The sequence below is a fragment of the Lissotriton helveticus genome, chromosome 1_2 (assembly GCF_964261635.1).
Source record: "Lissotriton helveticus chromosome 1_2, aLisHel1.1, whole genome shotgun sequence".
NCBI lineage: Eukaryota > Metazoa > Chordata > Amphibia > Caudata > Salamandridae > Lissotriton > Lissotriton helveticus.
In genome coordinates this window covers 415627911-415655796 of record NC_136058.1, presented here as the reverse complement: position 1 = coordinate 415655796, position 27886 = coordinate 415627911, and the positions used below count along the sequence as shown (strand labels likewise).

The 27886-nt window shown below is 44.9% G+C and overlaps 3 protein-coding genes across 10 annotated transcripts in view; 1 reads left to right on the top strand and 2 right to left on the bottom strand.

Annotated features, from left to right (window-relative positions):
• The window catches only part of LOC144806937 (uncharacterized), a 62351-nt gene extending 42747 nt beyond the window's left edge, over positions 1-19604 (bottom strand). For 2 of the 4 annotated variants that reach the window (XM_078673008.1, XM_078673022.1), the window contains exons 1-3: positions 18128-18141; positions 10663-10780; positions 8960-9090 (exon numbers count right to left, since the gene is read on the bottom strand). The gene's annotated coding sequence lies outside the window, so the exon portion shown is untranslated. Of the gene's footprint in view, positions 1-8959; positions 9091-10662; positions 10781-18127; positions 18142-19476 lie in introns of those variants that run through there. The other 2 variants (XM_078673009.1, XM_078673015.1) reach the window with 2 other exon arrangements.
• Positions 1-27886, bottom strand: part of LOC144806995 (uncharacterized) — a 1119020-nt gene that overhangs the window by 134490 nt on the left and 956644 nt on the right. The window lies entirely within an intron of this gene.
• LOC144807075 (uncharacterized) overlaps positions 20124-27886 on the top strand; it is a 62523-nt gene continuing 54760 nt past the window's right edge. For 3 of the 5 annotated variants that reach the window (XR_013606130.1, XM_078673066.1, XM_078673064.1), the window contains exon 1: positions 20124-20311. Coding sequence is in view for 2 of the 5 variants with exons in the window: in XM_078673066.1 (XP_078529192.1) it covers positions 20252-20311 (60 nt within the window). In the remaining 3 variants the exon portion in view is untranslated. The remainder of the gene's footprint in view (positions 20312-27886) is intronic. The other 2 variants (XM_078673067.1, XM_078673065.1) reach the window with 1 other exon arrangement.

Here is a 27886-nt window from a genome sequence, read left to right as displayed (position 1 = left end):
TTATTGATTGCCAGCGGGTTGGACAGGGATCTGTTACGTGTCATTTTTGTTGCCCCCTGTGTTTCTGGCACCTCAATTGCATCATCGAAATCTTAAATTGTTCAACAATATTACTGTAAATAGATATAAGAGAACCTTGAATACTGATAACATAGACCAAACTTACACTAGTCTACAACAATATATAGATTTTAATTTAGGATTGTTCTTTTTTGTGGGTGCTGCATTAAATAGCAGAAAGGTGCGACGATTGACTAGAGTAGTAGAAGCTGTTACAGATCAAACAGCTGCAGCTCTAGGAAACATCACTGAAGAATTGCAAATTGCTAGAATTGTGGCTTTACAGAACCAAATGGTTCTGGACGTCATGCTAGCAGATAGAGGTGGTGCGTGTCGTGTTATAGGTAGTAGTTGTTGCATTTTTATACCAGATCACACCCCATCAGTGTATAAAGCGATTAATAAACTTCATAAAATCGCTGCAGACCTTCACACAGAAAATGGTACATGGACTTTTACAGGGTGGCTTTGGACTCTAATTTCTGCCTGGGGCTGGAAAGTATTGACCGCTCTATGTATAATAATTGCAATAGTCTTCACTTGTATATGTATCCAGTGTAGTCCGATGATATGTTCCATGTGTATTACTGCTTGCATACCGACCAAAAGAAATGCAGAATGATTTGAAAAAGGAGATAGCTAGCATGATGGTCATTGATATAAGGGATGAGTAACTAGCTTTTCCCAGGAAGTCGAATGTCTTCAGCTAATGCTGAAAGGGTCGTCTGTTGTAAATCAACAGCGATTAGGTTAAGTATTAGTAGAAGACATGCTGTATTTGACCATTATCATAACAAATGTACCGACTCCATTTTGTATTTGTAGCGGCCATTTTGTATGCCATACATCGCCATGTGCTCATCATGTGCTTTGTCCTACCTCCTTGTTAACTGCGCCTGAAGTCTGCTCGGCAACAGGCTATATTTAGCATCCCCCGCTTCCAGCATGTCCAGACATGCGCAGTAGGGTCTACGGCCGTTACTAATTAGTTCCAGATAGGAATGTGTTTACTAGTTTCCGAAGACTGTTAACTCCGCCCATCTATCGATTGTGCCTTCCAATATGTCCTTGTATGGTCATGAAACTGCTCTTTTCTTCTGTACCGCCTTCTTTTGAGCCCCCTCATTGTGTATAAAAGGGGCCATGTGCTTTGGTTCGGTGTGCTATTCTATACAATACTGAAGGGTGTTGTGTGGACTGTAGTACCACCTTTAAAGGTTTAATAAACTTTGCTTTTGTATTTTCCAGTTTCATTGCCAACTTCTTCCTATGATCTGAGGACTCCGTGCAGAGAAGGGCGAACCCCTTGCACTAAGTAGGCCTAGCTGAGGTTTGCTTACAACAGAGTGCCAAGAGCAAGTGCTGTGTCAGTGTCTTTCTTTATTGCCTGGAGGGCGTCATCAATGTGCTGGCTACAAAGTGATTCGCCGGCCTCAGGCATGTGGATAATCTTTGTTTGTACTTATTGCCGAAAAGAAGTAGCTTTTAACCAGCCTTGATGCCGGAGGACTGCTGTCTCTGCTAGATGGGGAAAGCCTGTGGAGGACACTGCAGAATCAATACACTCGGCGGAGATCCGTTCTCCCTCCTGAAGGATCGTGGAAGCCTCTGCTTTAGAGGCCTCGGGCAACAAATCAATAAAGGGGGAAATATCCGACCACATTTGCCTGTCATATTGGCCTAGAACAGCAAGAGAATTGTCCGCCTGGAACGTAGTTGCCGCCATGGTGGAAAACTTCTTACCAATGGAATCAAGGCGTCTGCCATCTTGATCAGGAGGAGCCGATAACGGACACAAGGGATTCCTGGCACGACGTTGTGCCGCCTAGGAGATAACCGAATCCGGCTTTGGTTGACCAATAAGACTGGATGGTGAATCATCCGGGGCCTTGCACTTAATATCCAGGCGTGGCAGGACTGCAGGAATGGAAGCAGGGGTTTTCATGACCTTCAACCAGTCCTGCCAGATGAAGTCAATGATTGGGATAGCCCAGACCTGTTTCCGTGGCTGGTCTTTGAAATCATACAAGAAACAGTTGTCGTCCTTGGTGACTATAGGAAGTTGTAATCTCTTGGCCGGTCTGTCCATGAGAACATGAAACCCACCTATGTCAGCTGGCGGAGATTCAACAGGAATTGGAGTGGAAGGTGACGGAGTCTGAATTTGATAATTGTTCCACTCAGTAAGGAGGGATCTATCACCCACTCCCCTTCTCTGTCGTCGTCAGTTGTGTGTGCGTCCTCCGGGTGATGAGACATTGATGCCACCGGAGGGGGCGGCCCGATGATCGATGAAGGCAGAGGAAGAGGCACCTGTGGGACAGATGAGGCCGACTCCGAGGGAGGAAATCAACGGTAGTAGTAATCAAGCATATGTTGCAAATTAGAGATGAGAGACATGGGCATGTGCACAGCTGGATACTCAAGTGGTGGTTGAGTATTAGGCTCAGGGTAATATTCATATCCTCGGTCATCATCAATATCTTGGCTTTTGATGAGAAGCTCGGAAGGAGTACGAGTAGCACGGAATCGGTCATCCTCTTCCGAATCCTCCTCATTAGCGTCATAGTCAAAAGCTCCACAGGAAGATTTGATGATGGTTGAGTTGGCAATAGATCCAAAAAAGAGTTCCTACGTTGAAGTAGGGAAACATCCGTCGTTCCTGAAGGCAGCAAAAGTGTTGCTGAAGATTTCAAGAGGACTAGACACATCAAAGCTGAAGGTGGAACCAAGGATGCCGCCGCCGACTCAGCGGTCGACGACGAAGAGCGTGGTTGAAGTTCCGTGAGGAAAGTCTTCTGTGCTGTCGACGAGGCAACCGCCGAAGAAGAAATCGTCGACGAAGCACCCGTCAATGACGAGCCAACCTTTGACGTCGAGGCATCCGTCGACGAAGCAGGTAGACCTTGAGAGCCATTGACCGTCTTGCCGGCGAAGAGGCATCTGTTGACGACCGACCAGAGACAGACCTCTTTTTTTATCGACGACGAAGTGAGGGAGGTGGCAGACGCGCGAGGCTTCACTGACACCATAACAAACGTCAATGGAGAGGACTCTGATGACATAATCATTGTAGGTTGAGGAGAAGAGAAGGTGGAAGTAGTCGTTGTAGCAGTGGTGACGGAAGTCTTCGTCGACAAGGGACCCATTTTTTTAGGCAAATTTGTCTCAGGAAGAGACTTAGATGCCTGAGACTTAGAGACAGATCTCGGAGGCATAGAGGACACAGGTAGTCCCTTAGAAGGAGCAGGAGCCCTTTTTGAGGAAGAAGTCTGGCCTTCATGAGTAGAGGTGTGGTCTTTCTTGAGCACCTTAGCAGATACCATCTCCGCCTCACTAGCCCTCTTCTTAGAGATGACAGTCCTGAGAGCGGAATCACTCTCAACATCTGATAAGGGATTATCCTTGGTCTTGAGTTTCTGTAACCACAGAGGTAGACGTCCCTTTCTGTCTCTTAAAGTCTTTTGAGGAAAAGTCCTGCAGATTTTACAATCTCTCACCTGACTTTCAGGGTGGAGGCAGTAGATACACTTTTGGTGGGGGTCTTTGGAATGAAGCCGGAGTTTTCCACAAGACTCACAGTGTCTGATGAGTGACCTCTTTGTAGTAGACAAAGCAGTGAAGACATTCTGAAGAGTTTCTGAAGAGAAAAGGTAGAGGTACTGAGCAGAGCTCAGGGAGACTCCCTTCACACGACGTGCGGTAGACAATCTGAGAGCCTGAGCCTCTGAGGAGAAGGTACCAGAGGGTGCTGTCGCCTGATTGGCTGGAGTTTGGACCATATCTAATGACTTGGACAAGTTATTAAAGTGACAAGTGTTTTCCTATTAACTTCCATGTTACAATACTTCCTATTGCTCTTTTAGCTATGCTTTCGCTATGCTATTGCTATATTGCTATTCTATGTACCGTGGGAATCCCACTTCGACGACAGGCAATGATTCAAGCATATGAATCTATGAAAGATTCCCCATTACTGGAGAACAGCAGATTTCTCACAACTGAAGCTCTTACCCAAGTTGCTTTAGCCTTAGTCATCTCTCACATTGACTACACTAACTCTTTACTTTGGCATTCCGGCATATCAATCTAAAAGACTGCAACTGGTGCCAAACCAGGCTGCTAGATTAATCTATCGCCAGCCAAGAATGCAGTATGTCACCCCTCTTATGAAAAAGTTACATTGGCTTCTGGTAGTCGAACACAGTGCATTCAAGTTGGGATGCCTCCTCTTTAAAGCACTCCATGGCAACTGCCCAGTGTCTGTATCTACCCGGGTCCAGAGATATATCCACATTCAGGATCTTAGGTCTTCCCATTTGAATCCCCTAGCTACTCCATCCTTTAAACGCTAGAAATTGGGGGAACTAAGATTTGCGGTCCTGGCCCCTCAATTTTGGAACTTTCTCCCTCAGGACAATAGATCGATGATATCATATTCTCAATTTTGGAAACTATTAAAGACCTGGCTCTTTCGCCAGACTTATGAATGAATCACTTAGCGGCAGGACTCCCTTGTCTGCAGCGCCCTGAAACCTTGTGGTGTACGCACGCTTTATAAGTATTTTTAACATAACATAGCATTTAACATTGTCTAAATGGGACAACCTGGAAAGTCCATCTGCATTAGCCGTCCCAGGTCTCCGTTTCACTTCAATGTCTATTCCCTGTAGGGTGATGGACTACTTTAGCCGTTTGGGATTTTCACCTTTCATTTGCATTAACCCTCGGAGAGGCCTGTGGTCGGTTTGAACTAGGAAGTGACAGCCAAACAGGTTTGACCTAAACTTCTCAAGGGACCAAACCACAGCAAAGGCGGCCATCTAAATGGCAGTTCAATGCCGCTCCATGGAGATTAGCCTTCTACTGATGAAAGCCAGTGGCTGATCTTGACCTTGGTCATGTTTTTGGGATAGCACTGCTCCTATACCATGTTCAGAGGCATCAGTCTGCACAATGAATTGCTTGACATAATCTGCAGCTTTCAGAACAGCTGCAGAGCACATTGCTTCCTTCAGCGTGTCAAAAGCCTTTAGACAGCTCACAGTCCAGTTCACTATTTGTGGGCATTCTTCTGGAAGTCAGTTCTGTGAGGGGTGCCACAATGGTGCCATAATCCCTCACAAACCTCCTATAGTGCCAGGGAAGCCAAGGAAGGCCCTCACTTGAGTCTGGGTAGTTGGAGCCACCCAGTCCAGAATGGTCTAGATCTTGGGTTGTAAGGGTTGAACCTGGCCTCCACTAACAAGGCCACCCAAGTATGCAACCTTTCCCTGCCCTATCTGACACTTGCATGCCTTGATAATGAGGCCTGCACTTCTCAGAGCCCACAGTACTTTCCTAAGGTGGATCAGGTGATCCTGCCAGGTGTAGCTAAAGACAGAAATGTTGTGTAGATATGCTGCTCTCAAGGATTCCAATCCAGCAAGGGCTTAGGTCACCAACCTTTGAAAAGTGGCAGATGCATTTTTCAAACCAAAGGGCATTACAGTGAACTGATAATACCCATCTGGGGTTGAAAATGCACATATTTATTTAGGTCCTGGAGTCAGACCTCTCTGCCAGTACTCTGATGTCAGATCAAACATACTCCGATACTTGGCAGCTCCCAACCTGTCGATAAGTTCATCTGCCCATGGAGTTTGGTATTCATCGCTTTTGGTCACAGCATTCATGCCCCAATAGTCCACACAAAACCTCATTTCTTTCTTACCATCCTGGTTATGAGGCTTGGGGATTAAGACAACCGGGCAGGTTCAGGGGCTCTCAGAAGGCTTTAGAACTCCCAATTCCAGCATCATGCTTACTTCAGCTTTGATGCTCTCTTTCACATGTTCAGTCTGGATGTATATTTTATTCTCGAAAGGTAGGCTTTCATCAGCGTCTACAGCATGGATACACCAGCTAGTCTGGCGAGAGGTCAAAAAGAAGAGCTCAGCAAACTGATTTAGGACTTGCCTGCAGTCAGCCTCCTGATGGGCAGGTAGGGTGTCTGACAAGACCGCACCTTCCACTGACCCATCTTTTGGATTGTTGGGCAGGTCAGGGACAGGTTCACTCTTTGCTCCTGATCCTCATCTGTAACCATGAGCATGGTCACATCTGCCATGTCATAGTACGGTGTAAGGCGGTTGACATGGATGACCCTCTTAGGGTTCCTGTCAGAACCAGGGTCTACCAGGTAGGTGACCGCCCATTTTCTTTTTAGGATAGGTTAGGGTCCACTCCACTTATCTTGCAGAGCCCTAGGAGCCACAGGCCTCAAAACCCACAGCATCTGACCTGGCTCGAACTCAACCATAGCAGCCTTTTAGCCTTACCAGAGCTTCTGGAGCTCTGGGCTGGCCGCAACGTTTTTGCTTACTTTTTCCACATACGCATACATCCTGGAGCAAAAGCCAAGCACATAGTCCACTATATCTGCTAAGGTTCAACAAGAGGTTTCTCCAATCCCTCCTCCACAAGGCACAGTGGTCCCGACAGGAAACCCAAACAGAAGCTAAAATAAGGAGGACCCCACTCCCTTCTGTGGCCCTTCCCAAAAGGCAAAAAGCAGGCAGGAGTTTTTCGGAAGTCCACCAAGCATGCCCTTCATGGTCTTGTTAAATCTTTCAACAAGCTCATCACACATAGCAGAGTGGCATTGGCCACACTGACCAGGATGTATGCAGCGGGGGATTGGAGGTCCCACATTTGGACCCCTAATATTATGCCGTTCAATTGCAACACGCAGCTCGATCGCTCAACACAGTCCCTAGTTGGGAAATGCGGGTCTTGGCGGGAATGGTGGATGCTGGTTGTCTTCCAGAGCTGTTACTTGAGGAATCAGGTACACCGAGAGATACTCCATATATTGTGCGAAAGATGGCCGAGTATGGCAATGGTTTGTAGTGAGAGAACTTAAGTGCGCACCATTTCATAGGGAGCTCCCCAAGAGGTTGATGCCTTTGGGCTTAGTCGCGCATTATAAGACGAATTTCATTTCATTCGGGACATTAAAACCTATCATGCAGATGGCACTCAGTATGTCCTTCCAGGCATGGAGGGAGGGGGATGCGTGTAGACACCTTACTATGCATCTTTACAGAACAACGTGATCAGATACAGTAGACAGTGGATGTATGACGTTACAATGCATGCATTTACAACGCATGCCATCACAACGCAACCATTACAACGCAGGTGCCATTACAACGCAATCCATTACAACGCATGCCATTACAACGCTGGTGCTATTACAACGCATGCCATTACAACGTAAGTATTTGGAAAGTATTTAATTTCAATAATATTAATTTATTTTTAAATTATTTTTGATAAAAATAATATTTTATTTATATTAATATTTTTAATTTAATTATTATATTTTAATTGACTATTCTTACTCCAGGGGGGTGTAATAGTAGGGTAAGTGTTGGATAGTGCAGGGGTTAAAATTACTATTCTAATACCAGGGGGGTGTAATAGTAGGGTAAGTGTTGGATAGTGCAGGGGTTAAAATTACTATTCTAATACCAGGGGGGTGTAATAGTAGGGCAAGTGTTGGATAGTGTAGGGGTTAAAATTGTAATTTAAAAAATATTAACTATATTTAAAATGTTATAATTATTTTAAATTAATTATTTCTTAAAACCAAAAAAATGACATTAATTTTAAAAATATTTAAAAAAATTAAAAGAATTTTATTAAATTAAAAGAAATTAAAATTAAATTAATAAAATTAAATACTTACCTATACTTACGTTGTAATGGCATGCGTTGTAATAGCACCTGGGTTGTAATGGCATGCGTTGTAATGCCACCTGCGTTGTAATGGTTGCGTTGTGATGGTAGTGCGTAGTAAAAGTTGCGTTGTTATGATTGTTTCCCGTAGACAGTACACACGGGCCCGAGAGGCCTGTAATTTAGACTTTAACATTCCAATGGAAGATCAAGACTGGCAGCGGGCCTGTGAACTAATACGCATGGTTTCTAGTAATGCCCATTTTCGACTGATACATTATAATTTTCTGCAAAGAACCTACTTAACGCCACAAGACCCTCATCGAATGGTCGGGTCTTGCCCAGATATATGCTTGCGCTGCAACACTGTGGTGGCTGATTTCTTACATTAACCATGGTCCTGCGATGAAATACACTCCTTCTGGCAACTAGCTGTCGAAGAAATAATGCATGCAACAAAACTAAGCATTGAGCTGACATCCAAATGCTGTTTATTAGGCCTCCTTAGATGCCAGAAGGCGCAAGATAACCTATAAATTTGGTCAGTCGCCTATGATACTGGCATGACGTAGAATTGCAATCACATGGCTGCCCCAGCATGCCCCAACGATTGCGCTCTGGCATAGAGATGGGTCTCTTCTTCTATGGTGGACGCTTCTATCTCGTCTTGGTCAGATTCTTCCCCGAAGATATCCAGAGTGTGTTGAATGCTTTGAAGCTGCCTTTCTCGTCAGCGAGCCTGATGATCGGGTAGAGTCCTCTTGGACCGAAATGACTTACAAGCACGCAGTCTTTCTCCTTGTGCGCTGGAGAGAGGCACAAGTTACAAACTTGATGTAGGTCGGTGCGAGGGTACTTGACGTGGCATCCAGGACAGAAATGGAATGGAGTCCGTTCCATTTGCAGATGGCTGGCCCTATGCAGCAAGGCCCGACGGTTGCCCATAAGGGTTTCTATCAAAAATGGAGAGTTTGCCGATCGATTTGAAATGCGGAGAACACGGAAACGCGTACTGAAACAATACCGTTGAGGGTAGAGTGGACTGAGCACTGAGGGGAATCAGAAGAGCGGTGTTGGAGCGCAGCAATATGCATCCAAAACCGTTTGGGGTAAAAAACAATCTAATAATGGAGTCGATGCCCATTCGCACTATCACCGAAAGGAGGAGTCACCTTACCTTGTGACTGGAAAGACACCAGTGACCGGAGTTGGCTAGAAGCATTGACGACCTTTGGTATTGATTAAATGCAGGATTCCAGGTCACAGGAGGCACTGCTGAATACGGCTGGCTAGCAGCAGTAGCGGCCTCTAGGAAGAAGGAATTGAGAAAGCATAACTGGATATACTGGTTTCTTTAATGCCGATAATTGGTTACACATGAATGCCACAACGTACATTGATATATTACATTACCAAATTACAATATTCTTATATTAATTTGATGTGACTGTTCGCCTTAATATGCCTGCAAAGTTATATGATTCTATTTTATTTAGTGATGTCCATCTGCACACTTTCCTGCATCTTGTAGTAAACTGAATATTGAATTCTGCAGCTTGTCTGTGTATCTTTTATCTGCACCTCACGGGCTCCTCACATTCCTCTCGAGAGAAGATCCTGCCTCCTACTCATTAGTGTTGTTTCAGTAACTGTTTCTATCACGTGTTCATGTTTCATTGACTTGTATTAGGAGAAAAGTGTCTAAAAATACATTGTGTAGCATTAGCATTATATACTCCAACTTGCTTTAGGGTGGATGCTCTCGTCCATTGCAAAGACAATTGTCACTTGTTAGTTTGCTTGGCCTTTTGCTATTTTTGGATTAAATATATGATAGATGTGTTGGCCTCCCGGTGTGTAGTGTTTTATTTTACATAGCACAAAAGATGCTGAGGAAAATGACAGTCCAGTATACACAATCTTCATATAAATTAACTCACAGTATACTGTTCTGGAGGTTCAATCCCACAGACATTATCTCTAACTGAACGCAGACACCCTAGGAAGCATGTGCTTTTCAAACCAGTTGCCCTCTGATGCGGCGTCCTTGCTAATGGATAAGTCAGTATCTCCTGCATTTTAGGATGGTTACCGTATCTAGTGCACTCTGTTAGGCAGTGCTCACCTGTGGTAGTAAGATGTTAATAGGCACCTTTTCACCTATGCACGGTGCAGGGCTTTGAGTTACAGAGATGCTCATGCTGTGGAGAAGATTAGGTCTCATTTACCCATTTTCCCATATTTGGTCCTGATGAAATGCCAACAGATTGTTCCATGACTACACAGGGCATGAAAAAAGTATAGACCCCAGCTTACGAGCAGGTCCATAGATGATAGACACTTTCACACAGTGATATGGGCCATTAGTTCCTCAATTTCTCTGCCACCGTTTTTAATCTCAACATGAACGAGGAAGATCACATTAACTATATTGCGGGAACTAGTCGATAGTTGATCTTATATTCAGACTTTCACCAATCTCACATCTTATGACACAAACATCCTCTATCCTACTATGCTCATCCGGCGTACTTAATAAAATATCTCAGACAAAGTGCCCTCTTGTGGTGCCTGCCAGGCATTGTAGCACCGGCCTGGTGAGGAGTATAGCCCAATGATGAAGCATGTCACCTTCAGGTGAGTGAACGCAACTTGTCTTAAAAGCACATGCTTCCTAGGGTGACTGCGTTCAGTTATAGATAATGACTCTGGGACTGAACCTCCGGAACAGTATACTGTGATTTGTCTGTTTTATTTAACACATGTACATAGCAGATATTGGCGCTTGCTTGTTTCACAAAGATGATCCGATAGCTGCCTCGGAGTGCACTTCTTACAGACGAGTATGGGGTTATCATGTTGCTGCTACAAGCTCCTTACCTGTGCGAGTTATCGGGAAAGATGCAGGGGGAGACCCAAACCAGCCACACGTGGAGATCAATGACAAATACTGAAGAATGAACAGAGCTTCCAAGCTGGTGACCATTACTTAATTGACCTTGAAAATAAAAGACACGTTTTTAGTATTCTGGTGACTCATGACCATAAAAAACAAAGGTTATAAATTCAATATAGTGTCAAATACTTAAAAAATGGAACTGGGTGTGCTGAATCGGATGTTGTCTCAGGACATGTGTGACACCTTCCACCACTATTGCTTATGGGACTTGTAGTTTTGTTTTTCTCATTAAAAGGATGGTCTCTAAGGTCCCAGTGTTCTAATCGATGTTGGTCATAATCAGAGGCCTGACGGAGGATGAAGCATGCATATATCAATAAGGGCTAGCTAGTTTAGAAGGATGTAGGAGACTCAGGTAGGTACGCCAAGGAGCAACAAAGAGTAAGGAAAAACACTGTTTTCCTCATGAAGCCCTCACCCACCGACCTAGTCGGTGGCATGCTTCATCATCGGGCCCACCACAGTGGCACCGAATGTGCCCCGGGTGTGCTTCAACGCCAGGAGACTGCGGAGCTGGTATGTTGCTGAGTGTGTGGTGAAAAGGGTGAGAGAGGTGAAGTTTTTAAAAAGCTATGCAGGAGGTCCCAGCACCCGAGGGTTGCTTATCTTTAATGAACTGGGCCTCTGCTAGAGGATAAAAAGGCAAGAAGACGTATTGGAGTGCTTATTATGACCTCCAGCGTCTAGTGCGGTCTACATGTTTCAGCCAGTGCCTCATTAGTTTTAAGCTGGCTTTCCTCAGGACCATTTAATACGTGAAAGGTGCAAAATAAACTTAATTTTAAGTGGTTGTGTGGTCTTTTGGCTATGTGTGGCGCACGCTAAGGCGCTATAGCTGTTAGAGGGGATTCCCTCAAGCTTGATCTGTTTTATCTTGTAAAAAGCTTCATGGGTCGCCTGGCAGAGAAAGAGACCGAGTATTTCGGTCTGGTTCCTCCTTGCACCTATTCGTCCTTCCGCGGCGCCCGTTATATGGAGGATGAAGCATGACACTGCTCTGCTTAGCAGTGAGATGACTGACAGTTCCCCAGCCCTTCCATTCTTTGACCTACAGAAACTCGTCAGCTATTCATATTTTTTTGCAACGACAAAAACTTTTATTGCAGTTTGTGTCACTGAAGAGATAAAACCCCTGGGAGAAAACGGAGGTGTCGATTTTTGGTTGTAATCAGGATATCTGGTCAAATGACTGGTGGCCACCCTCACTTGGGGATTGCCCGCCCCCCGCCAGTTCGCTAGGTACCTAGGGGTGCTTATAGACACCACGCTTTCTTTTGAACGTCAGGTCAGCAGGACTGTTTCCACCTGCTGCGGCATCATCAGGGTTCTTGGAAAGATTGCCCACTATCTTTCCCCCGATGCTCGGAAACAAGCCACTGTGGCATTAGTTTCCTCAAGACTGGACTATTGCAACGCCCTCTATGTGGGTATAAATAAGAGCTTTATTCATCGTTTGTAAATGGTCCAGAATGCGGCGGCAAAGATGGTCCTTAATCTCCCCAGGCTTGCCTCGGCCTCGCTAGCCAGAAGAAACTTACAATGGCTTCCCATTCAGTCCAGGATCTCTTTTAACCCCTTCGACGCTCATGACGAGCTCAGCTCGTCATGGAGTTTCCATTGATTTCAATGGAAATTACATTAGGGCCCTCGAGATGCCTTAGCATCCAAGTGGTTAAGATTATTTGTCTCGCCCATGGGGCTTTTCAGCATATGTCCCTTGTTTCCCAATGCATTTTGGTATGTCTACCTTCTTATGGGGAATACTGGAATAAACCAACAAAAAACTACATGTATCTTTTGCTATATATTCAATGGGAATTCAGTAAACCACAACCGCGATTGCTTGTAGTTAATTGCCATGCACAATTAAAAATTGAATCAAATGGTAGAAAAGGTTCTTAATGACATGCTTCCACAACCAATGGTTCAAACGCTACGTGAATACCCGCGTGCTACCTTAACCCTGTGTGTGTATATATGAGCTGTCACCACGTTCCTAACTGACCTGTATCTTCCGTGCTGAGACCTGCCTGAAATGAAAATAACAAAATGATGCCTCAACAAACTTCATAAGCCATATACTGAGGTAATGTGCCTTAAGCCTCCATCCTAACAAACCTCTACGTCATACCTGCGTAATTGTTTGTGTGCCAAAATCAATGTTGAGTTGTTTCCACTTCCTTAATAATAAAGTTCATTGACGCTGAAAAAAAGGAGAACACAGCCTCTAAAAAACCGTTACGCCCGTGATCATTATATGTGCCACCGTAGTCCTCATACCTATATAAGATATGCGTCCCCTTGCCACCAGTCTCACTACAACGATCTGCCGTTCTGCTCCCGAGGCGCGCGACATATACAAAAATGCCGAGTGCAAGCCAGTAAATGCAACTAGGCGTCTGACGTCACTCCTGCAAACAGTAATGACGGACTGCCATCCTCATTATGGGAAAGTACTCCGCCATCTTGGCTTAGTCTATTGTACTATGTGTAAATGTGAAGAGCATCAAATAAACCTAAAGTAAAGTAACACCCACTGTCGTTGCTTGACGAACCCGTATTAAAACAGAACCTGTATATGATTCCAAAAAGTGAATGAAAATGAAACAAGTGAATTATCCCTTGTTATTTGTGGTTGTAACCCATGTCGGTGTGACTATACACTCCCCCCTGCTGTACCCTTACTCCGCCTCTTGTTGTATCAGCTGTGCACCAACCTGATAGTTACCATATCCAATTTGATTCATGTTTTAACGTCATGACGGACAACGAAAAAAATACTAATTACATGATATGCAGTATATTTAGTATATACAATATGAAAAGTACAATCATAAAAAACATAACATTTCCAATTTATTGTTCAGCCCAGAAGGCTCCAATGTATTCAAGTGACGTATCCAATACGTTTCTCTCTGAGACAATTGTCGGTTGACATCAGCATGATCATTTTCATCAAGTTTCTCTAAAACAGTAAACCGTAATTGGGGAATGGAATGTTGCCTGGCTTTCCAATGTGCTGCTAGATTTGACTTGGGGTTATTGTTTCTAATCAAACTCTTATGTTCCGTGATGCGGACTTTAACCTTTCTTGAGGTCTTCCCTACGTAAACTAATCCGCAGGGACATTTGATTGCATACACCACCATGTGAGAGTTACAATCTGATGTGTGCTTGAGCTTGATATGTTTGCCTGTCTGAGGGTGTGTGAACACATCCCCTACAATGACGTTGCCACAGTGGCTGCAGTTGTGGAACTTAATCATTCCCTTATGTTGTGATTGATCTCGACTGCCACTACCCCACTTAAAGATCTCTTTAAGGTTTTTTGACCTGGTGTGAGTAAACATGGGTTTGCCTGTGAAAACCTGTTGAAAATCGGTTTCTTGCTCAATGACCTCCCATCTATTTAAAATACTCTTCTAGATGGCTCTGGCTACTGTGGAGTGCTTGATAACGAACACCTCCCTCTTAAGGGGTAACTTGATGGTTTTCTTCAATAAATCCTCTCTTTGCACTAGACACGCTTTATGTTTTGCCCCTTCTAAAATCCCTGTGGGGTACCCCCTTGTCCTTATAAGCCTGTGAAAGAGTCTCCATTTCTTAGAGTCCCTGGGCCTCATCTGAACAAATTCTCCACACCCTCAGAAACTGAGAGAACGGTAAGTGGTTCTTCAATGAAAAAGTATGGAAACTATGATAGTGCAATGCACTGTTTCTGTCTGTGGGCTTCTTGTATACCCTGGTGCTCAACCCCTGTGCTTGCTTTTCAATCAGAATATCTAGGTAGATAATTGTGGTTGAATCAATGGAGTATGTGATCTTGATGTGATTATGACATGTGTTCAATATATTCAATTCCATTATCAGCTGATCGTATGAACCGTTCCATACAATAAGAATATCGTCTATATATCTGACATACAGTTTTAAATGTTCAGACCATTGTACTTTCTGCAATATGTTCGCTTCCTCGAATCGAGCCATAAAGATATTGGCAAATGTCGGTGCCCCAGTGAAACCCATGGAGGTACCTGTTCTTTGTAAATAAAATGACTTCTGCCAGCAAAAATATCCATGGTATAAACAGAAATGTAACAATTCTAACAAAAAGACATTGATACCCTCATCATAATCATGCTTTAACAACATCCATTCTACTGCCTCTATTCCCTCCTCATGTGGGATGGATGTGTACAGTGCTGATATGTCTATAGTGCACAACCTAATGTGTTCGTCCGGTGAAATGATGACTCCGTTTACATGTGTCAAACAATCAGTAGTGTCTTGTATATAAGTGGTCCATTGTTGGACCAATGGCTGCAAAAAATGATCCAGAAACTTTCCTAGTGGCTCGTGCAACGACCCGCATCCGGCCACAAGAGGCCTGAACGATGGATCTATAGGATTTTTGTGCATCTTCTGAACCATATAAATATATGGTCTCCTAGGGTGCTGTGTTGTCAAGAACTTCTGTGTCTGCCCATTTATCCAGCCCATACTTTTGGCTTTCTCTAAAATCTGTGTCAGAACCGTCTGAAATCGGACCATGGGGTCCGCGTCCAATTTGATGTAAGTGTTTTCGTCCGATACATGCTGGTCAACCTTGGTCTTGTAATATTGATTATTGAGGACCACTAGGGACCCCACCTTGTCTGCAGGCCCTATTTTAATAGTGTCGTTATTAGCCAACCGATTCAAAGTGATTCTTTCAATCCTGGTTAAGTTGCTCCTGCCCATTGTTGTCTTCGAAATATTAGCTAAATCTTTTTTCACCAGAGTTTCGAATAAGTCCAGTGACTTATGGGAAAATGGCGCTACAAATGTGCTCTTCTCACAATTAACATAATGGGATTGCAAGCATTCAAACACTACTATGGTATGAGCACAAGCATAATCAGAGAGGCTATATCAGATCTCTTCTATAATGAGATAGCTGCCATAATTTGTGGCCCCGTGAACAAGTAGATATTTTATTAAATTCCACACCTCTGTAACAGACACTGTTAGAATTGCAGTTAGTATGACTCTTCTGAATCCAACGAGTTCTTAGATAAGATAATTTGCAGTGGACTTCCTGGTAAAAGTGCAGAAGCGTACTGGCCACAAGGGTAGTGACCCGTAATCCTGGGAAGATTCTACAAAGCATTTGGGAGGTGGTGACAGTGATCTAGTGGGTACCATTAAGTTTCTTAATCTGGTGTTTTGCTTAAATGAAAACAGAGGTTTGTCAAAACTAAGTTTGTTGCATGTAAGGATACATCAGTGTCTTCATACTATGCTTGGTTACACAAATAGGTTATTTTCGGTCTTTTCTGTTTTGATGCATTAGGAATGATTCTTTGTGATTATTATGAGCCCTTTTATTTGCTCCCTGAGTCAAATGTTCCAGAGGCGTGCCCATCTAAAAGTTTATTGGTAAGTATGACATCTTCTTGTTTGTAATCGTCAATCTTGGAGCATTTTCTTCTTATACGGAGAAACTGTCCAACTGGTAAATTTTCCAAAGTGCGTGTGGGTGTGCATTTTGAAAGTGGAAGAGGCTATTCTTATCTGTAGGTTTTGTATAAAGTTTGATGACCAATCTGCTTTGCTCATATTTGATAGAGATATGAAGAAATGGTAATGCATCATTACTTGTAGTCATGGCGAATCTGAATTTTTTTCGGCTGTTAAACTAATCTAAGAAGCGGGTTGCATTCTCCAAGGTGCCATGTCAGATGATGAAGACATCATCTATGTGTCTGCACCACAGACGTAGCTTCTGTTTAAAGGAGGTAATTATTCAATTTGTTCTGTTGTTCGAATCGGTGTACATTGAGACTGGCTATTCTATGCGTGGAAGTGCTACCCATTGAAGTTCCAGGTAATTGAGTAGATGGTATCTTCAAACTGAAAGAAGTTCCTTGTTAGGGTGAAGAACGCTAGTTGTATAGGCCACTCCCTTTCATTTAGGATGTCTTCAATGACTCGAAGGCTTTCTTCTCAGTGAATGCTTGTGTATAAAGGTTTCCACATCAAGGCACATCATAGGATTTTTCGAGGCCTGTTTGGGACCTGACTGTACCAAACAGGATTTGAGAGTCCCCAATGCGGATAATCTCAGCTGCCTGCTAATAAATTATCATAACTACTTAAAGTAACTACAGTCTGCTAACTCAGAGTGCTGCCCAGCCCGCCGCAGCACTGGGCAAACCTCAGGAGAGCGAGTAGCTGAGGTACACAGGATGTAATTTTTTCAAAAGGCTTCAGCTTAGCTGCTAGCTCCCTAAAATAATTTAAATCAATTTTACTGTAGGCAATATGCCTAATCTGTTTATTAATAAAAGCTATGCAAAAACATACGGTCGGATGTATTTATTGTGAAAAGCATATGTTAAAAGTGGCTAGGGATGTAATATAGGAGAATTGCTATTACACTGCATTAAATCCAGCAGAGAGTTATTTGTTATCACAATCTCACATATTACCACAGAAGACTAGTATTTGCTCAGCTTTTGTAATAACAATGGTCTCAATGAAATAGGCTGTAATTGCTGTGACTTTACTCAAGCCAGTTTTAACTACAGCTTTTATAATACAAGTGACTTACGATTAAAAGTTATATATTTGTCAAAACAAAAACATGTCACTTAAAATGCTTTACATAGATTGTGTATGATGAAAATCAAATTTTGATCTTATATTTTTAGCATTGTATGAATTCAGAAGCACCAAGTAGAGAAGGACAGAATTGTTCCTTTTAATAACCACTTGGATGCTAGTGCTCGTCGAGGATTTCAATGTAATTTCCATTGAAATCAATGGAAACTCCATGACGAGTTACCCTTGCCATTAGCATCCAAGTGGTTCAAGAGTTAGTGAAAGAGACGGTAAACATGTCTGTCTTTTGGTGCTTGAGACGAAGTGATTGTAAAGGGCTGCAGGGTGTGCAAGTAGAAGCGTGTGTGTGTGGAATAAAACTGTGAAGGCAGCTACATCCGGCCAGTGCACTGAAGCACGATAAGAGAGTAGGCGTGATCTGTATCCACAAACGGGCACTTCCACAAATCGAATGGGAGGTCAGGAACAGCACCAGCCCTCACTGCACCAGCTTCTGTTAATTTTAAATACAAGAGCATGGCTTTAATAAAAAAATTTGTTGCAATTCCCAGATCAGCCAAATTAAAAGATGCTCATGTGGACACTCTTGTGTCAAAAACATCATTTATAGATGCGGGCAGCAATGGGTAAAGTCTGTGGTTGCGGTGGCCCAGGAGAAAGGTAAGAATGTGCAACTTGAGATACGCCAACCACGGCGGCATTCAGAATCATGCCTGAATACTCCAAACACAAATTTTACGCGAGTCTCCCGTTTTTTCCTTCCTTGTAATGCATTTTACATACCTGACTCCCCTAGTGTTACATTTTGAGTTATTGTTGTCTTGTATCGTATGAAGCCTCCAAAAGCAGCCTGCCGGAGCCTGAGGAGTTGAACAGTTCTGAGTTCCTGGCTGCTAAAATTAAATTATTAACAGTCTTTAGTCTACAGACCCAGTGAGTCCAGGCCCGCGGCGACGAGGAGTCTCCAACAGCCTGGTCGCAGGGCATTGCATTTATTTAGATTTTTTTTATAGCGCATACTTTACCCAGAGGTGTCAGAGCGCTTTACAATAGAGTGTAGTATATAGGTTTAGATATTATGGTAACATATTTACAGAGTATAAATTCGCTAAAAATTACACAATGCAAACTAAAGTTGTAGCTATTAGGGTTCCAAAAGTACATATTCCACAGTTGAAGAGTAAGGACAAACTAGTTCTCCAATGTGGAACATGAAACAGAGTTATTGGAAGCTGTGTCTTTGAAAGAGAAGAGTTTTGACCCCTTCACTGCGGGGCTGTTTTGTCTGTGCGACCTGAATTTGGAACTCGCTTCCTCCATACCTCCGCACTGCCACCTCTTTCCGCATCTTCCAAAAGGACCTTAACCCCCCTGGTGCTCATGACGAGCTCAGCTCGCCATGAGCCACGCGCTCCGGTCGCACCCGTTTAATGGAACGCTCAGCACAGCAGGGGAATCAGCCCAGCGTGCGAGCGTTCCAACGGGCATAACGAGCTCCGCTCGCCATGAGCAACGGAGGGGTTAAGGTCCTTTCGGAAGATGCGGAAAGAGGTGGCGGTGCGGAGGTATGGAGGGGGCGAGATCCAAATTCTGGTCGCACAGGCGTCGGTGCACGCAGGAAATCAAACTCCGAAACATATGGCGCCCGCTCCCTATATAATGCACTGCCCCCAGGCTGGGCATGTTTGCTGTTTTGACCCCGCCCTCACATTCACTGACCCCGCCCCCACCCCCACAGGCCCCACATCCACTGACCCCGCCCCAACTTTTCCAGACCCCCGCCCCCCCCTAGACCCCGCCCACCCAACCCCACATCCACTGTCTCCGCCCCCACAGGCCCCGCCCCTGGTAGAGGAGGAGCATTCACACCACAGGCCCCGCCCCCACGCGCCTGGGATTAACAACTGCGCATGCGCTCAAGGGTAGTACACCAATGCAGTTTAGAAACAGGGATTACTGTAGCCAGGCTTAGAATAGTGAGTCTCACGCGCCGTGTAACTGCGCATGCGCGGAAAACAGACACTGCCTCCCGCAGCGGAGCGCGGGTTAAAGCGGGTCGAAGAGTAACAACTGGGCATGCGCAAAGAGTATAGTACCAATGGAGTTTGGAAACTGAGATTAGAGTGTCTCACCTCTCCTTGTGCCCCGCTCAGTGGAGGCTGCAGGGCCGGGGAAGACGTGGGGCACGCCGGGGGCCCGGCTGCCTGAGAGGAGTGTGTCCCGGTGTGTTATTGACCCCCAAGTGACGCGCAATCTCACGCCGATGCACGAGCCACCATCGCGCACGAAAAAAACATGGCGTCTCACAGCTGCGCACGCGCAGGAGCGCGCGACACGGCTGCGCATGTGCGGAGCGAAGACACCTAGGACCTTGCACGGAGTGCAACCAGTGAACTGCCCTGGACCGAGGCCGCTCAGTCTCACTGCGCATGCGCAGAGGAAAGACACCACCCCAGAGGAGCCGAACCGAGGAGCTTTGTACTGAAATACATCTCACCCTGTGCTGTGGCGCGAGGCGCCTCGTGCACCGCGGCGGGAGGCAGCTGTTGTATCTCATTCATCGTGTCCCCGCGCGGACACTGTTATTGTTGTCCCTCCGAGGACCCCGTCACCCATGTCCTGGCCCTGAGCTGTGGCCCCTTCCTGCGCTCCGTGCTGTCGGGCCTGTGAATCTTTCTTGCATCGATTTCTAGAGTGGAATTGTAGTAACAGAATGTCTATCCCCAGCGCATGCGCAGTTCATTCAAGGCCTTCCTTAACTCGCGCTCCGCGCGGGAGGCCGGGTCTGTCCTCGGCGCATGCGCAGTTGTTAATCTACGGTCGTCTTTCACCCACGCTCATCGTCCCGGGGTTACACAAAGGCCTCAGAAAGCTCAACCCGACCCCAGCAGGGAGCCCAGGCCCCACATGAAACCCCAGGTGAGGTCAGACCCACAGCAGGGAGCCCAGGACCACATGAAACCCCAGGTGAGGCCATGAGATACAAAGACTGTCTGGAGCTGGAGGGGCTCGAGCCTGCTGCCCGGGGTTCATGTTTGTTGTTGCATCGATACTTAGACATGATTATTTTGTATCAACAAGGCTCATTGACCATCATTGGTGCAGTTGGTGTTATGTATTTATTTATTTATTTATTGTCTCGTGCTTCGTCTCGCTCCAACTTCCGCTGCGGTAATGTTCTAGAGTGTAAAGCAGCTGGAGAGCTGAGGGAAGAGAGAAGAGGCGTTTGTTTATCTGCTGTGCTGCAATAAATCTACTTTCTACATTAGTTACGGTGTCAGACCATCTTTACAGTTGGGTCGCTCTTTTGAAGGCCTCAGCAAACGGGGACAAGTCTGTGTGATGAGAAGATCGACTTGAATCCCGTTTATGGCTTTCACCAGAGTAAAGGGGGGCAGCCCCGTCAATCGAAAGTGAAAGAACGCACTCCCAGGCAGCACCGACCGCGCCTCATTGCACCTGGACCTGCACAGCATCATCTGATGAGGCTAAGACTCCCCCAAATATGACTCAACCTCACTAGGGCCTCAGTGACCAGGCAGCACCGACTGCGCCTCATTGCACCTGGGAGAGTGAAGGGGGGCAGCCCCGCCAATCGAAAGTGAAAGAACACACTCCCAGGCAGCACCGACTGCGCCTCATTGCACCTGGGCTGGGCCTGCACAGCATCAACTGATGAGGATAAAACTCCCCCAAATATGACTCAACCTCACCAGGACCTCAGTAACCAGGCAGCGGTCAGCCAATGCCCATCAGGTAAACAAGCATTGGCAACGCACTCCCAGGCAGCACCGACTGCGCCTCATTGTACCTGGGCTGGGCCTGCACAGCATCAACTGATGAGGCTAAAACACCCCCAAATATGACTCAACCTCACTAGGGCCTCAGTAACCAGGCAGCACCGACTGCGCCTCATTGCACCTGGGCTGGGCCTGCACAGCATCATCTGATGAGGCTAAAACTGCCCCAAATATGACTCAACCTCACTAGGGCCTCAGTGACCAGGCAGCGGCAGCCAATGCCCATCAGGTAAACAAGCATTGGCATCGCCAGTAGGTCTCGCCTCTGGGACCTTATACGTGTTAAGTTATCCAGCACAATATCCTTGGTGCAACAACATCAACTGTTGCGTGGCTAAACACTTATAAGGTCCCAAGGGCGTGACCTATTGGCTATGCCAATGCTTGTTTTCATTGGTTCCTGTTCGTGCCTTTTAGAGATGCATGCTTCTGTTTCGTCCTCGTGTCTAACTGCTTCCGCCTTTTGTTGATCTAGGTCATGGGTACTCACAAACATTTTCTCGGGGGCCGCAAAGTTTGCTCTATGGCGTGACCGAGGGCCGCCCTGATGCCAGCGGGGTGTAAAGTCGGGGTAGGGAAACAAAGCAAGTATATCTAGTGGCTGCCTTTAAGAATGAAGGTGTTCCTAAAGTTAAGGGCCTAGTTACTTCCTTTTCCTAACTGCAATTAACCTTTAAATAAGTGTTTGCTGTATATGTCCATTGCTTTTTCATGTTAGTTCTAAGTCAAGTAATCGGCAGCCCAGTGCTGCTGCTGCCAAGGGGTCCGCATGTAAAGACCTGGAGGGCTTTATGCGGCCCCAGGCCGTACTTTGAGTATCACTGATCTAGATCCTCCTGGCAACCACCCCAGCTACATGTGTATTTCCATGTTCTTCAAAAAGGGGTCGTGTTGAGCCGGGGTCGCTGTATCTCCTTTGCTCTCGGTGGTCCCATGGGAGTAAAAGCTGCTCATTCTGCCAATCCTTCCCTAACTTTCCAGAAGTGTCAGAGCAGACAGGCTCGCTGAGTCATTCTTGGTTACTGAGCGAGTCTGTTACATTTTTGCAACATTTATTCAGCGAGTCAGTTTATTCCCACTGTATGGTGACAAGAGGCTCAGATCAGATTCTTCCTGTTTCTCTTGCTAAGCCATAGCGCGTCCATTGGAGGGAGTGGGAGGGGTAGAGCTGGGGCTGTCCTTCAAGATGCTCACACCCTGCACAGCTCAAGTAGCTGCCATTGCTTAACAAGAGAAACATTAAGAATCTGAGAAACTGACACAGGTCAGACACACGGTACCAGAGAGTACTAACTGAGAACTTGCTTGTTTGCACAGTCTTTTTAAGGCAGACTATTTTGAATGATTGAATGTATCGCTTTTAAAATTACTCTGAAAGCTTCTAAGACAATCACATTTTAAATGTAAAGCTTTTCGATACAAATGTTTTTTTTAAACTGAAATTGAATTGAATGCTCACTCACTGTGGGGAAGCCTGACTTACTTACGTTGAACAGTAGAACGGGAGCTGGGCGGGGCAGGACCAGTGAGCACAGCTGAGAGGACTCGCCCTCGTGGGGAGTGAGGGACAAGTCAGCGCTCTAGTAGTTAAGCAAAATCCTACTTATGCTGACTGCAGCACCGACACGCAGCGGCACGCTGCGGGCATGCCTTAGGCAAGCCCGTCTGCGTCCGGACATGGTCAAGGGCAAGGCACCATGCGGTATTCGTCCCAGAAAGCGGTAAGCTCATCACATATGATAGAGCAGTATTACTCTCATTGAGATACTCGGGTAGAGCCCATTGTGAGATGACTCAAGCGCCAACAAGCTTGATAGGGAAGAAGATGTCATGCCCTGTCTGCCGGACTAAGTTCAACTCAGGCAAGATTGAAGGGCCACTACAACTAGATAGGCCCACAAGGAATGAGCAATAGGAAATGGGACTTCGTAACAGTAGATCCTTGCCAGCACACACCACAGAAATCATAATGCTAATAGAGAATGAAGAACTTGACATTCTCTTCGTTACTGAAACGTGGTTGAAAGACTGGTCCGCCCCTGACATAATCCAAGGACTAACCCCAGATTTCTCTATACAAAGACAAGATAGGATTGTAAAAACGGGAGGCGGGGTAGCAATCATTTACAAAAATGACTATGAGTGCATTATATCGTCCGTTGCCACCACCAACAGTGAAACTGTACAATTCAGCCTAAAACATCGGCTAATAACTCGTTTTCAGGCACACTGCTCTGTAGACCCCCACTCCAGTCCTAGAGGAATTTTCCAGCTTAATAGCAGACATGGTGGCCAGCAAGAGCTCCATTACATTATTGGGGGCCTTTAACTTCCATCTGGATGAACCTATCACAGCAGTTAGATTAATTCATGACATGAAGGCCATGCAACTGAAACAACTGATAAACACAAGCACCCTTGCAAAGGGAACCATACTGGATGCCATTTTTAGGTCTCGCATATGCAGTGAGCATACGCTGCATAGGAGGACCTTAACCGTTGCTCTGCTCTTTTTGGAAGCACATACTAGTGCTTGTGGCGGCAACTGCCTTGAGGGAGCAAGCAGGGGCGCGCCACAAGCACGAGTATGTGCTTCCAAAAAGAGCTGACTGCGCACACACGCACGCTGACATTCTAACGTGCCGCAAGTGCACGCATGCACTACTTGCATCTTCAAATGGCTCTTGCTTTAACAAATCTCATCAAAGATCGCTCTATCACTGATGCACGCACATCTATAGGGAGAATATTTGAATGTGCTTTACTTAAACAAAACCTGTTCATTCAACGATGGCTCCGTGGATGCGCAAGCATCAGCCAGAGCTCGCTTTGAGTGCACTTTTGAATAGTTAACAAAATGCCACTTAAGGACAGCCACCGCAGATGCTCATGCATTCATGAATATCTAGGACAACAACAAGCACCTGTAAAGAAAATAGTTTTTGAAAGCTTGTTTTATACTCAGACTTTTGAAGATGCCTTTCGGGAGTTCAGGTATTGTTGCAAGATTTGCTCCCACTTCAGAGTAAACAACCAGAGAGGTCTCGTCCGTGCCAGAGATGCATTTTCAGAGTCTCAGAGTCCTGTAATTCAATCTCTTTATTAGTTTAAAATGAGCAATAAACAGTTAGTGTAGACTCGCACTAGGGTTTGCCTGGAACACAAGTCAGAATAGAATAATATCATATCTCCTCAGAAATACAAACATGCATAAATGGTGCCTTCAGCATGCCAAAGCACAACATTGATGCCATTTTTACACCCACTATTAGAGGGCATGATTCACTGTATATTTCCACTGTCGCTCTGATCCTTGACACAAAAACATTTTTTAATAATTAGAAAGGAAACACCAGAGCAACACTACAAAAACAGTAGGAAACGATCTTGCACAGGCAACGTTTATTTGATTATATGTATTAACCCTATTTTTAAATATGGTGTATAGCACTGTACCAAATGAAACACCAGTGCAACACTAAACAAGCATTGGCATAGCCAATAGGTCTCGCTTTTGGCTCCTTATAAGTATTTAGTTATGCAGCACAATAACCTTGGTGCAACAGCATCAACTTGTGCATAGCTAAACACTTATAAGGTCCCAAAGGCGAGACATATTGCTTACACCAATGCTTGTTTCCAATGACACTAAGCTAAAAGTAGGGGCCCCTAAACCAATGCCATGGTCGGATCATTATTTCACTGGAAAATTCCCAGGCTTGACAAACCAGTCACAAAGTAACCGGTATTAAGAATAAATGGCCAAAATCCCTACCTGACAACGTAAGGATTGAATTAGAGGACCAAGCCTGACAGATGATGTAGAAGAAGACCACAAGATTTGGGCTGACTGGCTCAACAAAGTTGCATCCCAACACCCAGAGAAAACCAGACAAAGTAAACTTGATGTTAGGATTAAAGCCCCATGGTTCAATGAGCAATTAATTCTGACAAAACAATTATGTAAAAGAATGGAAAGGTTGTGGAGAAAAAACTATGATCCTGCCATCAAAAGTCAATATAAGGCAGCTATTAGACAATATCCTAGGGAGATGATCCAAGCACAGACCAAATTCTTCGAAGAAAAAATTAATACGGCACACAACACACAAATGGGTTTCCGGCGCACACAACACACAAATGGGTCTCCGTCCCCAACATAGCACAGAGTCAGCTCTATTGGTGGTAACTGAGGAACTAAAAAAGTGTTAAACCAGGGGTGCACAGCTGGCATCCTGCTCCTGGATCTTAGCGCCACATTTGATACAGTTGACCATTGCACATTGATCAATAGGCTAAAGGAAGAAGGTATCACAGGCACAGCAATAAAGTGGCTCACTTCATTTCTGAAAGACAGAGTTGCTGGAAGGGGACTATCTATCCGATACCCTCCAACTACCATACGGTGTCCCACAGGGCTCTGCAGTGAGCACCACACTTTTTAATATTTACATGCAGCCTCTTACAGGGATAGTACAAGAATTTGGTCTATCCATAGTGTTGTACGCGGACGATACACAACTTGTATTATCAGTGATGAACGACCCTCACTCCCTACACAACAACCTAGGGCATTTTATGAAATGAATAGCTGAATGGATGTGTAAATAGTCCGTTAAACAGAATGAGGATAAAACTGAACTCATGGTCCTGGGAAACAAAACAGTCCCCAGGAATCTTATAAGCTGGCCTACTCAGTTGGAAGAACCACCAACCCCCAAGACTGCCATCAAAAACCTGGGAATCTGGCTAGACAAAAATTTAAGCATGGAGAGACCCAAGCAAAGAAACTTTCAGGCAAATGTTTCAGCTTACTCCATATGCTTTGTAAAATTCTACCCATCCTACCTGACCAATCTCGTAGAATTGTGATCCAAGCATTAATCGTGTCACAGCTGGACTACGGGAACTCGCTGTAACTGGGCGCACCAAAATACGTCATTAATCGGTTGCGGGTAGGGCAGAATGCCGCAGCAAGAATCCTGCTACAAATCCTGAAACAGCAATCGGCCAGGGCAGCCCTGAGGACACTTCAATGGCTTCCAGTCCAGGCGAGGATCAAGTTGAAGGCACTGTGTATCGCCCACAGAGCCATGAATGACAGAGGACCGGCCTTAATCCCAAAATTGGTTACACACTATACACCGAGTAGGACCCTAAGGTCATCAGAGGATCTTCTTATGCAACAGGGCAGAATAAAAAGAGAAAAATGGAGAGGAAGGTCCTTCAAGCACTTGGTTCCTAAAATGTGGAACACACTACCCAGGGACATGTGCATGATAACCAACGAATTAGAATTCAGGAAAACACTCAAAACATTGCTCTTTCCCTAAAAACTCCCGATTTTAGGCAACTTGACTTATTCCACCGTAGTTATGTTTCTCTTAGCGCTGGGAAGCCTAAGGCCAGCTATGCACTTTACAAATACATAAACATCTTATCTGAGCCTCTTGTCACAATGCATTTAAGAATAAACAGACTCACTGAAGAAATGTTGCAAAAATGTAACTGAATCACTCAGTAACCAAGAATGACTCCACGAGCCTGTCTGCTCCGACACTTCTGGAAAGTTAGGGAAGGATTTGCAGAACAAGCTGCTTTTACCCAGAGCAGTGAATGAAAGTATGCGCATAAAAAGCAAGTTACATTGCTATATTATTTAGACAGAGAAGGTTTAGAACAATATTTCACTTTGCCATGATCAGAATGTGAAGCATGATAATACAAAACGATATGCAATTCCAGGTTACAATATGAATACTTGGCATCATTCATTTAATTAATTTTGGCCCGAGAGGTCCTGACAGTCTGGGGGAAGGAGGGCGTCCATGTTTTTTGCAGATAGGGAGTGGGGGAGGGCTCACGTTTTGTTACACCACTGACCTGCACATAAACTTAATACACAAAAAGTTGTGAGCCTTCTCTTGTCACTGTGCCTCTCAGAGAGCCCCCAAACTTGGAAATTAATTATCTGCTAACTGCAGGAACATGAGTTATCCACAGAGCACTGTCAGGGAAAGCCATTAGCAGCAGCCAACTTAAAGAAACCCTTCTAATCCCATTCAAGAGTGAGAGGACTGAAAGTAGCCAATCCAATCGCAATCCAAAAGACTTTATTCGGATAGCAACGTATCCATAAAAGTAACACACGTAGAGGATAAAAAACAATAGAAAAATGAATAGATAGCAATCTCCAATCCATAATGAAGCAAAATACAGTAAACCTAGGTAAAGCGTATATTGTGAATAGTACAATACGATTGACTTCATAGATCGCACATAGATTTCCGTGCACCAGTAGCTACTCTCAAAAAGGTGCCAATGCTCCAGATCAATTCAACATTGTCCAATTTAAATTTGCAGTCAAGAGCGTCTGTTAAATCTATAGGTGACATTTTTTTAAAATACGGAATTAGCAACGATTATGTATATTTCATATAGTATCTACTAAAGAATAAAAAGTGTAAAAGTGTTTGACCGCTGTGACCATCACATGGACATGGCAGGGAGTCACGTTTTGCGTTACAACTATAGGGAAAACAAAGCAAATATCTTACTTTCCCAGCTCTTAGACGGAATGGGAAGCCTCTCTCCCATTGGGACATGGGTAGTGGAATATAACTTGGTAGACAATGCTCAGGGTACGCAACGGATATACATTTTGCAACAGTTTGATTATTCAATTCCCTTTCTAGTCTTTCCGCGCTATAAAGTGTGTACAATGCTGTCTTTAAAACTTTTT